Below are 12,664 nucleotides of genomic sequence, written 5' to 3'. Positions count from 1 at the left end.
AAATCATATTTTACATTGTTGGATCTTAACAAGGTTCCAAGTAGAGCTTCAACATGCAACAAGAAGAAACGAGAGTGAGACAAAACATTTTTTGAGCATTCAATTAATTGAAAATAACGATTAAACTGAAACAGGCTGTTTTTCAGCAGATCCTAATTTTAGACACATTTGAACGTGGTTGGGTTGTTGAACTGCATAAGCAGGATCTCTCACAGCGTGCCATCGCTGCTGAGGTGGGACGCAGTAAGACAGTCATTTGAAATTTCTTAAATGATCCTGAGGGTTATGGAACAAAAAAGTCAAGTGGAAGACCCCAAAAAATTTCATCAGCACTGAGCCGGAGGATCCAATTGGCTGTCCATCAAGACGCTGGACGATCCGCGACCCAAATTAAGGACCTTACTGGTGCTGACTGCAGCCCCATAACCATCAGACGGCATCTGAGACTGAAGGGCTTCAAAAACAAAAAACGTCTTCAAAGACCTCGTCTCCTTGAACGCCACAGAACTGCTCGTTTGGACTTTGCAAGAGAGCACCAAACATGGGACATTCAAAGGTGGAAGAAAGTTTTATTCTCTGATGAGAAAAAATGTAACCTTGATGGTCCTGATGGTTTCCAACGTTACTGGCATGACAAGCAGATCCCACCTGAGATGTTTTGTACGCGCCACAGTGGAGGGGGCGCCATAATGGTCTGTGGTGCTTTTTCCTTCAGTGGAACAATGGAGCTTCAGGAAGTGCAGGGGCATCAAACGGCCACTGGCTATGTCCAGATGTTCCAGAGAGCATTCCTCATGACTGAGGGCCCTCGTCTGTGTGGTAATGACTGGGTTTTTTAACAGGACAACGCTACAGTACTCAATGCCCACAGGACAAGGGACTTCTTCCAAGAGAATAACATCACTCTTTTGGCCCATTCTGCGTGTTCCCCTGATCTAATAAATCCAATTGAGAACCTTTGGGGATGGATGGCAAGGGAAGTTTACAAAAATGGACAACAGTTCCAGACAGTAGATGGCCTTTGTGCGGCCGTCTTCACCACTTGGAGAAATGTTCCCACTCACCTCATGGAAACGCTTGCATCAAGCAGGCCGAAACATATTTTTGAAGTGATAAACAATAATGGCGGAGCTACTCATTACTGAGTTCATGTTTGGAAGTTGGATTGCTGTTTTGGGGGGGTTTAGGTTTTTTTTGGAGGTGTGGTCCTAAACTTTTTTTTAACTGTACACCTTTCCTTTTGAACTGTTCTAGTCCCCCCCTCCATATCACCCCAGTCCTATTACCTTACCCCAGGTCACTATCTGCACTGGATTCCCCTCCTATAATATCATTACCCTCCCCCCCAGCCCTTTAGTTTAAACTCTCCCACAAACTTTTAGCCATCTTCTCCCGCAACACAGCTGCACCTTTCCCATTGAGGTGTAGCCCATCCCCACGATAGAGCCTGTAGCCAACTTATAAGTTGGCCCAGTTCTCCATGAACCCAAAATCCTCCTTCCTCCTTTTTGAGCCACTTGTTCACCTCCCTAATCTTCCGCTGCCTTTCTGGTGTGGCTCGTGGTACCAGTAGTATTTCAAAAAATCCTTGCCCTAAGCTTGTGTCCTAAGTCCTTGAAATAATTTTTAAGGACGCTCTACCTACCTCTAACTTTCTCATTGGTTCCAATTGCTGGGTTTTCACCAGCCCCTCCCAGTAATCTATCAACCTGATCCGCGATATGTCGAACTTGAGCACCAGGAAGACAACACACTTTTCGACGGTCTTTGTGACAGATTGCCCTATTTGTACCCCTAATAATCAATTCCCCTGCTTATTGTAGCTGACATTCCCCATGCTGGCAGAGGAAGTGTCTTGGTGCAGCAGTATCATCCCTGAACCAACATCCCTCTCATCTTCCAACCTTTCAAACTTGTTGGAGTGTGTCAGATCAGGGCTAGCTTCCCTGGCACTCTTCCCTCTACTGCTTTCTAACTGTTATCCAGCTAGCTACCTTACTTTCCTGATCCTCTTTGCTACCACCCTCCCCCACATCTACCCAATAAAGTGTCTTCTCAGTGAGCTGCCAACTGTTTTCCATATTGCCACGGTATCTCAATGTTGAAATTTGTTTGTTTGCATACATGATGTGTGATTCCAAACAGGGCAATTTGCTCACATTTTGAACAAATATATGCACCCTCAAATGGCGGTTTCAGGACTGCATACATTTGACAATATGTGCACTGAACTGCCTTGTCGATGATGAAGCACATACTTGCTAATAGGGATTACACAAGAGAGAAAGAAAAAATACAAAAATACAATGCAATGACAAACAACTGACTTACTGAAGTCACCTCCTAAAGTCCCTGAATCTAAAGTCACTCAATCTTAAGTCACACACTTAATACAAACACACACTTGAAATCAAACATGTGAACGCTCACATACTCGCTTCGTGTACACACTGTATCTATTATACCTCTTACTATCTGACCGTCAGCAACATGTGACCTGTGACATCACAACTTCTTTTACCCCCTCCATTCTACCTTCTACTAGAAGGCTCTCTCCCTCCAACTCCAGCTTCATTGCTCCTGTCCTGACAGTCCCAAACAGAGGTGAGACATTTAAATGGGGACAATGCTGCTGCTATCGGGGGAGGGGTGGTCAGAGGACAATAACGCTGGGTATTTTGTACTTCTTGGTGGTATTAATTCGGTGATGTTGGGGAGATATTTTGTGCTGCAATGTTTTATTTATATGGTGAAGTTGGGGAGGTAACTTGGCAATGCACGTTGGTATCAGATGCTGCTCTGAACTATTTTGAGCTCTACTATGGTATGCATTGCTGTTGGAGAGGGTAATGCATGTCCAAAAACAAACAATTAGGCATTTTGTGCTGCCCTTCTATTTCCTTTCTAGTATTGATGGTTAACATAGGGGCATAACCAAGTAAAACAAAATTCACCTCTGCAGTGTGCATTGTGCACTATTTCTTTTTAATGCAATATCATATGTGGCAGCAGAAAGCAGAGTTCATGGAGAAAGGGGAGGGGCTGGAATGGATAGTGAGAGGGACTATGAACTGAGCTTGGGGGCCCCAATTTAGATTCTTGCTATGGGGCCCAGTGATTTCTATGTACGCCTCTGACTGTACATACTGTATTTACAAATTGGCCATCTGTGGGAAGCTGCATCTGTCTATATATTTCCCCCGCCACAGAAAATGTATGCTGTAATGCATGGACAGGCTGGTTCTGCCAGAGAGGGGTTTCTCTTACAGACAAGCTCTCCTGCCTTGCTCATACAGGTGGTCCTGAGTGGTGGACCACTTTAAGACATGTATAATACATTCGGAAAGTCGTCAGACCTTTTCACTTTTTTCACATTTTGTTAGGTTGCGTTCTTGTGCTAAAATAAAAAATATATAAGTTTTTCCGCATCAATATGCACTAAATACCCCATAATCATAAGTGAAAACAGAATTTTAGAAATCTTATTGAAAAAGAAAAACTTAAATATTGCAATGACATAAGTATTCAGGCTCTTTACTCCGGACTTAATTTGGGGATTTTCTGCCATACATCTCTGCAGATCCTCTCAAGCTCTGTCAGGTTGGATGGGGGCTGTCGTTGGGCAGCCATTTTCAGGTCTCTCCAGAGATGTTCGATTGGGTTCAGGTCAGGGCTCTGGCTGGGTCACTCAAGGACATTCATAGAGATGTCCCTAAGCCACTGCTGTGTTGTCTTGGCTGTGTGCTTAGGGTAATTGTCTTGTTGGAAGGTGAACTTTTGTGCCAGTCTAAGGTCCCAAGCACACTGGATGAGGTTTTCATTAAGAATATCTATGTACTGTACTTTGCTCCTTTCAGCAGTCTATGATACTGCCACCACCATGCTTCATTGTAGGGATGGTATTGAGCAGTATCTGGTTTCCTTCAGATATGATGCTTAGAATTGAGGACAAAAATGAAATCTTAGTTTCATCAGACCAGAAAATCTTGTTCCTTACAGTCTGAAAGTACTTTAGGTGTTTTTTTTTCTACAAACTGTAGGTGGGTTTTCATGTGTATTTTCTTTCTGGCCACTCTGCCATAAAGCGTAGATTAGTTAAGTTCTGCAGTGATGGTTGATCTTTTGGAAGTTTCTCCCACCTGCAAGCAGAATCTTTTGAGCTTGGTCAGAGTGACCATTGGGATTTTGCTCACCTCTCTTACCAAGGCTCTTGTGCCCCAAATACATATTCTGGTGGGGCAACCAGCTCTAGGAAGAGTCCTAGTTGTTCCAAACTTCTTCTACTTTTATTTAAGAATTATTGACTGACTTTCAATAATTACTGACTTTCAGTGCAGCAGAAATGTTTTGTACCCTTCTCCAGATCTGTGCCTCCACACAATCATTCTACTTATCACCTGCAGCCCTTTGGCTAACATCACCCATTTCCGGAAGTGCGGATGCGAACAGCACAATGTGTGCTGTCCGCATCTTTTGCGGCCCCATTAAAAATAAATGGGTCTGCACCGGTTCCGCAATTCGGACCCATTTTGGACCCTTATAACATGTGCTGCTTAAAACGTTCAACTTTATTGTGATTCTTAAATGAAAACTTGGAGTTGTTTAAAAAACCAGCAGGTTTGTTACTTCCACTGATCTCCTATGAAACTTCCTCCTGCAACTTGCTATAATTATACCTCTTAACTGATCCAGCAACAGCCTGCTCTTAAAATGATTTCATTCATTGCCCCCAACATGTTTAGCCAGGAATGACGTCCTCAGGGGTATATGAGCAATGACATGTTGGAGGGCAATCAATGAAATAATTATAAGAGCAGACTGTTGCTGGGTTAGGAGGTATAATTATAGCAAGTTGCAGGAGGCAGTTTCATAGATCAGTGGAAGTAGTGCACACTACCACGATCCCTGCTCTACCATTGATCTATAGCAGTTAGACAGCATATAGAGCAACAAACCTACTGGGGTTGTCTCTATGGATACATCAGCATGTTAGGAGAATTTCCCAATGTAAATGGTGCGCATGTAGCTCAAGTGTCTTGTGAATAGAAGATAACTTCAGCCTTATCGCCCCCTTACACAAGACGACACTCTAGCAGACTGTCAGGAAGGAAGCGTTCCTTCCCGACAATCTGCTGATCACTAGCGGAGTATGGGGAGGAGCGATCGCTAATGCCATTGTTCTTCCCCATACTGTCTTGTTGTTTCCCAGCAGCAGATCCCAGCACAGTCTGCCACTGGGAAACGATGATCTGCAAGACACTGCAAGATCAGCACTAACAAGCATTACTAGTAACACTTGTTAACGATGATCGTTTCAATTGTGGGGCAGGGAAAGAGGTCATTAGTCCAGAGTATCGGGTTCTTCTTGGGATGATAACTTTCTTTTCTAGGCAGTGATACATTTCCATTTTGATTTAAAAAAAGAAAGACAAGAATGGGGACAAAGTTATACAAAGAGTGTGAACTGAACCAAATGTACAGAAAGGGCCTGGGAGGAAAAACTGTCTAAAGGCTCATGCACACAACCGTTGTTGGCCGGTGCCCATATTATGGCCCGCAAACAGCGGGCCCACAATATACAGGGACCGGCTGTTTGTGCACCGCATCACTGATGCAAACCCATTCACTTGAATGGGTCTGCAATCTGGAAGGTGCATTGTGGAACAGAACCCCACTGAGGCAATATAGAGTGCTTCTGTGGGTTTTGTTACCATGCCTTCGCACTGCAAAAAAATAGAACTTGTTCTATTTTTTTGTGGTGTGGATGGATCACGGAGCCATTCAAGTTGAATGGGTCTGCATTCATCTGCACCAGCCACACGGACAGTGCCCATGCATTGGGGACCGCAATTTTATGACTTGCACATAGATTGCTATAAAATGATTAGCAAACAGTGCAGACAACCATTATACTGTGGCTTATTTCCAATGATCTTATAAGATCTTATTAAGATTAAATTAAATTACTTTGGGAGGAAAATAAATGCTAATTTTCCTCACAATGAGTTCCACACCCCCAAGTCCTAGCCAATGTCTGCATAAAAGCCATATTATGCTAGTGGACTCAGCTGGCAATTATCGGGAATGAATCAGTAATTCCCAACAACTGCCTGTCAGAGCGGGTGAGTGCTAAATTTTCATGTTATCTCCTCTGCATGGGATCGAGCGATCACTTCTTCCCTTTAAGAGAGACAACCACAGAGGCCTATAATAAAATTTAACATTTCAACATCACAGCCATAGTGCTACCATTGATAACATTCCCCCATAATGACGGCCCCAGACCCCCATAACAGTGACAGGTATGGTGGCTTATGTCAGAGTGTCTTCTGATCCCCTATAACAGAATAATCTGTTCTTCCTTATGAAGTGAAATGTGTGTAGCCAATATGGGGCTGTTACGGCTTCCTTGTCCTAAATAAACGATTAGAGAAGTTTAATTGTCAGGCAGGAGCTGTCTATGACTCACTCCTCCATGCAGATAGACTTCCCGCTATGCAGGAAACTTGGCTGCCGTGCCTGGAAACTCTTGGAGCAGTCAAGTATGTTCATAAGCTGCTATCTTGTGAGCATTGATTCAGTCCATTTCATGGCTGCTGATGGTTGTATGTATAGCAGGGGACTTTAGGGGAAGCAGTTATTTTATTTCTGTACATGTATGTTCTATATGCTCAGACTGATACAGGAAAACATGATAATATGTTGTAAAGGTGGAGGATAATAATTGATTTGCTCGGGTAATAACTCTCTCTGCTTTTTCAGAGTAGCACAGAAGATGTCCTCTGTGTGCGGGGTAAGACAGCTGCGTGTAAACCTGAGACCGCTAACATACTGAAGTGTGTGCACTGAATGCATCTAACAACTGATCAGATTTAAAGGGCTTCTGTCACTCCACTAAACTCATTATTTTTTTTTGTCTCCTTAAAATCCTTATGCTGCGATTTCTCAATATATAGGGCTATTACTCAGTTTGGTTCAGTAGTTATATAAAAAAACTGACTTTTATAATATGCAAATTACCTCTGCTAGCAGCCGCATCCTCCATTCATAATGACGCCCCCTCCTCATGTTGATTGACAGGGCCAGCGGACGCGCTCGTTCTCTGCTGGCCCCGTCTGCATTCAAAATCTGGCGCCGTACCTGTCTTGAGTCGGCGCAGGCGAACTGAGGGGAGGACGCTCACTCGGCCGCTCCATCCTCAGTGCGCCTGCGCCGATGACGTCACATGTACACATGCGCACTGAGGATGGAGCGGCCGAGCGAGTGTCCTCCACTCAGTGCGCCTGCGCCAATTGAAGACCGGCGCGAGATTTAAAACGCAGACAGGGCCAGCAGAGAACGAGCGCGTCCGCTGGCCCAGTCAATCAACATGAGGAGGGGGCGCCATTATGAATGGAGGATGCGGCTGCTAGCAGCAGGTAGCCTCCCTACCTGCTGCTAGAGAGGTAATTTGCATATTATAAAAGTCAGTTTTTTTATATAACTACTGAACCAAACTGAGTAATAGCCCTATATATTGAGAGATCGCAGCATAAGGATTTTAAGGAGACAAAAAAAATTATATGAGTTTAGTGGAGTGACAGAAGCCCTTCAAGACAGAATCCTTATATTAAACACACAAGCATGATTTACCATAATATATATTCTGCCTTATGCATATGTTGCATAAACTACTACATTATCATATGTATTACTAACATACAGTCGTGGCCAAAAGTTTTTTGAGAATGACACAAATATTAGTTTTTACAAAGTTTGCTGCTAAACTGCTTTTAGATCTTTGTTTCAGTTGTTTCTGTGATGTAGTGAAATATAATTACACGCACTTCATACGTTTCAAAGGCTTTTATCGACAATTACATGACATTTATGCAAAGAGTCAGTATTTGCAGTGTTGGCCCTTCTTTTTCAGGACCTCTGTAATTCGACTGGGCATGCTCTCAATCAACTTCTGGGCCAATTCCTGACTGATAGCAATCCATTCTTTCATAATCACTTCTTGGAGTTTGTCAGAATTAGTGGGTTTTTGTTTGTCCACCCGCCTCTTGAGGATTGACCACAAGTTCTCAATGGGATTAAGATCTGGGGAGTTTGAAATGTCAACGTTTTGGTCCCCGAGCCACTTAGTTATCACTTTTGCCTTATGGCACGGTGCTCCATCGTGCTGGAAAATGCATTGTTCTTCACCAAACTGTTGTTGGATTGTTGGAAGAAGTTGCTGTTGAAGGGTGTTTTGGTACCATTCTTTATTAATGGCTGTGTTTTTCGGCAAAATTGTGAGTGAGCCCACTCCCTTGGATGAAAAGCAACCCCACACATGAATGGTCTCAGGATGCTTTACTGTTGGCATGACACAGGACTGATGATAGCGCTCACCTTTTCTTCTCCGGACAAGCATTTTTCCAGATGCCCCAAACAAATGACAGCAATGAAATGCAGTGGAAAGGTTTTTTGGGATTAAGTTAATTTTCATGGCAAAGAAGGACTATGCAATTCATCTGATCACTCTTCATAACATTCTGGAGTATATGCAAATTGCTATTATAAAAACTTAAGCAGCAACTTTTCCAATTTCCAATATTTATCTAATTCTCAAAACATTTGGCCACGACTGTAGTAACATAGTTTATAAGGCCGAAAAAATACATCTGTCCATCCAGTTCAGCCTGTTATTCTGCAAGGTGATCCAGAGGAAGGCAAAAAAAACTGTGAGGTAAAAGCCAATTTTCCCCACTTAGGGTACTTTCACACTAGCGTTATTCTTTTCCGGCATTGAGTTCCGTCCTAGGGGCTCAATACCGGAAAATAACTGATCAGTTTTATCCTAATGCATTCTGAATGGAGAACAATCCGTTCAGGATGCATCAGGATGTCTTCAGTTCATTATTTTTGCCTTTTCAGGACAGAGATAATACCGCAGTTTGCTGTGGTTTTATCTCCGTCCAAAATTCCGGAACACTTGCCGGAATTCCGAATCTGGCATTTTTTCCCATTGAAATGCATTAATGCCGGATCCGGCCCTGAGTGTTCCGGCAAAACGGATCCGCAAAAAATGTGAAAAAAATAAATGCCGGATCCCTATTTCCGGATGACACCGGAGAGATGGATCCGGTATTTCAATGCATTTGTCAGATGGATCGGGATCCTGATCCGTCTGACAAATGCCATCAGTTGGCATACGTTTTGATGGATGCGGCAGGCAGTTCCGGCGACGGAACTGCCTGCCGGAATCCTCTGCCACAAGTGTGAAAGTACCCTAAAGGGGAAAAAATTCCTTCCTGACTCCAATCAGGCAATCAGAATAACTCCCTGGATCAACGACCCCTCTCTAGTAGCTATAGCCTGTAATATTATTACACTCCAGAAATACATCCAGGCCCCTCCTGAACTCTTTTAGTGAACTCACCATCACCACCTCCTCTTGCACAATGCTGTGAAAAAGTTCTTAGTTATAAAAATTGTATGATTTTCCTAGTCTATGAGGTAAAGTCATGATTTTATGAAAGACACGGAGGCGAGTATTGCGTAATCTCTCTTTACTGACAACCACAGCAGCAAGGAAAACTGTTCTGAGATTAACATATCTCCATAGCAACAGGCCCTCCCCTCTAGAGCCCCTATATAGTGTCAATGAACCAGAAAAACCTCCTCTTTCTTGGCGGATGCCACACATGACTCTGCTTGAACACAGAAACTCCAACTGAACTGAAAAAGGAAAACTCGGAGAATCACACTGGAATTGAAAACGGAAAACCGCCGGGAGGTTATTCAGAACTAGGAAAGATCGGCTACTCATCCTGTGAAAACATAAGGTACATGAAGAGGATGTTAGTCCTACTGGGGTCAAAGACTCTACCGAGTCAATAAGGAAGTATACACATATCACGAATAGTAGCAATAGATAACAGTAATAACCATAGCATAATTTTATAACAAAAGCAACTATACAAAAGGGAGGGAGCCCAAAAAGAGTGGTGGGCAATACTCGCCTTCATGTTTTTCATAAAATCATGACTTTACGTCATAGACTAGGAAAATCATACAATTTTATTTCAAGACACTGAGGCTCCTATTGCTGGTTCAAAGCTGGTAATGATCGATGAAAAAGCATATAGTGGCGGACGAAAATAGAACTCCCTAAAAGTGGAAACCCTGGACCAATCCGCTATCTTCATGATATCCTCCAAACAGGCACCCGAAATAACCATAGAAGTGGAAGATGCATCTCGAGTAGAGTGGGCTGTAAAAACGGACGTATCCACCCCCGCCAAAGTCATGCCCACTTATCCCAACGTGCTAACGTAGTGCTCGTGACTGGAGAAAACGGCCGACGAAAAGAGAGGAATAGTTGGGGAGAGTCCCGCGAACGATACTGAAGAGTTCTTGTCTCATATTCCTGCAGGCAAGCAACTGGGCAAAGCGCCGGAACAGCAGGGAAACTCGGGTAAGTGACAGAGCGAATCTGAGTCTTGATCCGGCGAGTGATGTTGAAGACAACTCCCTCTGGAGAAAAGGATCTGGCGTCATAATCTAGCGCCCGGACGTCCGACACTCTCGGAGATGAGGCAGAACAAGGTAACAAGCTTGGCCAACAACTGACGCAGAGAGAGATCAGAATTAGTCGGCCATGAGAAGAACAGAGATAGAACGAGACTTCCCATATAGAGGAAAAACGAGGTCTAGGTGGCCGGGACAACCGAGAACCCTTAAGCAGGCGACAAACCAAGGGATGTTGGCCTGCTGGACACCCCTCGAATCCCTGGTGAAGAGAAGAAATGGCGGATCTGAAGAGGTTAATGGTTCGGTAAGCCTTACCGTCCTCGAATAAGGATGTCAAAAAAATGTAAGATCTCTGCTACAGGCGCTGAAACGGGATCCAAACCCCGAGCCAAGCACCAGCTAGCCCAAGATCTCCAGGCTGCTCTATAGGCCCATCTCGTGCCGGGAGCCCATGCGTCCTCCAGAAGACGTCTAGTTGCCTCCGAAAATTCTCTGCCAACTCCGGAACACCCAAGATCCTGCAAGCTAACAGACGAAGGGAGCCCTCCAGGAGAAGCGGGTGCAGAAGCCCCCCTGGACCCCGGAGGAGAGATGGACCCCCTGGTAGAAGCAAGGGTGGAAGTACCAGTAGTTCCAAAAGAAAAAGGAACCAAGACTGGGAGCTCCAAAAGGGAACTATCAGGACCAGCTCGGCTAGCTGATGACGGACTTGATTCAGGACCCAAGGAAGCATTGAGAAGGGGGAAAAGCATAAAGCAGAGGACCGTGCCAGTCCTGGAGAAAGCGTCGACCGCCTCTGCGTCCGGGTCTGGACGCCAACTGAAAAACCGGGGAAGCTGTGTATTCAGGCGGGAAGTGAAGAGGTCGATAGAGAAAGGACCCCAGAGCGACGAGATGGTGGAGAATACCCGCTCGTCCAATCTCCAGTCGCTGCCATCCGTGAGATAGCGAGAGCTTCAATCCGCCTGGGTGTTGTGCAGGCCCTGAAGATACACCGCAATCACCGTAATGTCCTGAGACAGACAGAAAGACCAAAACCTCCTTGGCCAAATGTGAAAGCATGGCTGAGTGAGTACCCCCCATGGAGTTCACATAACGGACAGCAGAGACGTCCATACGTAACCTGATGCTAGCACTGGCAATGCCCTTCGTAAAACTGCGAATGAGCCTGCAAGAAGCTCCAGCGCATTGATGTGGAGAGAGGACTGATCCGACCAACAGCCTCCGGTGGACACCCCCTCGCAGTGCGCTCCCCAGCCGTGTAGGCTGGCGTTCGAATACACTGAAATCCAGTCGAGGGCCGCAGATAGCCTTCCCGTTCCATGCCGCGAGATTGTGGATCCACCAACTTAGCTCGTCTCTGGTCTCCGAATCCAAAGAGATCAGGTCCGCGTAAGAGGCCCCCGCGTGGAGATGGGCGGTCTTCAGGCGTTGTAGAGCTCAGTAATGGAGCGGAGCCGGGAACACCGCTTGTATGGAGGAAGAAAGAAGACGGATGATTCGGGCCAGGTGCCGAAGGGAAAACCGGGGCATGGTCAGCATCCTGCGTAATTCCTTCCGTATCGCACAAATCTTCGTTGGTGGGAGACTGAGAGTCTCCGTCACGGAATCCACTGAGAAACCGAGGAACTCCATGGTACGGGCCGGAATCAGGACTGACTTCTCCTGATTGATGAGAAAACCCAGGCGGGACAGTAGAGACATGGTTGAGTCCAGATGCTGGAGAAGGATAGCAGTGTCCTGTGCTAGCAGGAGGATGTCGTCCAGGTAGATGATCAACCGAACTCCTCGGCTGCGGAGCCAAGCCATCGCCGGACGCATCAGTTTGGTGAAGCACCACGGGGCTGAAGAAAGGCCGAAGGGTAAGCAAGTAAACGCCAAATCTCCCCTTTCCATCGGAAGCGAAGGAGGTCTCTGGAGGACTCTGCTACGGGAACAGTGAGGTACGCATCCCTGAGGTCGAGTTTCACCATCCAGTCTCCCCGAAGTAGGAGGTCTCTGAGGAGGTGGATACCCTCCATCTTGAAATGACGATAGCGGACAAACCTGTTCAAAGGACGGAGATTGATGACAGGACGCAATTGACCGCCCTTCTTCCGAACCAAAAAGATGTTGCTGAGAACGCCCGCGTGTGTTACTGGAGCACGTTCGATCGCCTCCTTTC

General features: G+C 45.4%; 1 protein-coding gene across 1 annotated transcript in view; it reads left to right on the top strand.

Annotated features, from left to right (window-relative positions):
* LOC120980655 (ADP-ribose glycohydrolase MACROD1-like) overlaps positions 1–12,664 on the top strand; it is an 86,672-nt gene that overhangs the window by 59,914 nt on the left and 14,094 nt on the right. Inside the window, exon 7 of the mRNA XM_040409892.1 lies at positions 6,763–6,793. Coding sequence (XP_040265826.1) covers positions 6,763–6,767 — 5 coding nt within the window. The 3' untranslated portion in view covers positions 6,768–6,793. The remainder of the gene's footprint in view (positions 1–6,762; positions 6,794–12,664) is intronic.

The sequence above is a fragment of the Bufo bufo genome, chromosome 10 (genome assembly GCF_905171765.1).
Source record: "Bufo bufo chromosome 10, aBufBuf1.1, whole genome shotgun sequence".
Taxonomy (NCBI): domain Eukaryota; kingdom Metazoa; phylum Chordata; class Amphibia; order Anura; family Bufonidae; genus Bufo; species Bufo bufo.
The sequence above is the reverse complement of the archived record's forward strand: the minus strand, read 5'-3'. Positions and strand labels throughout refer to the sequence as shown.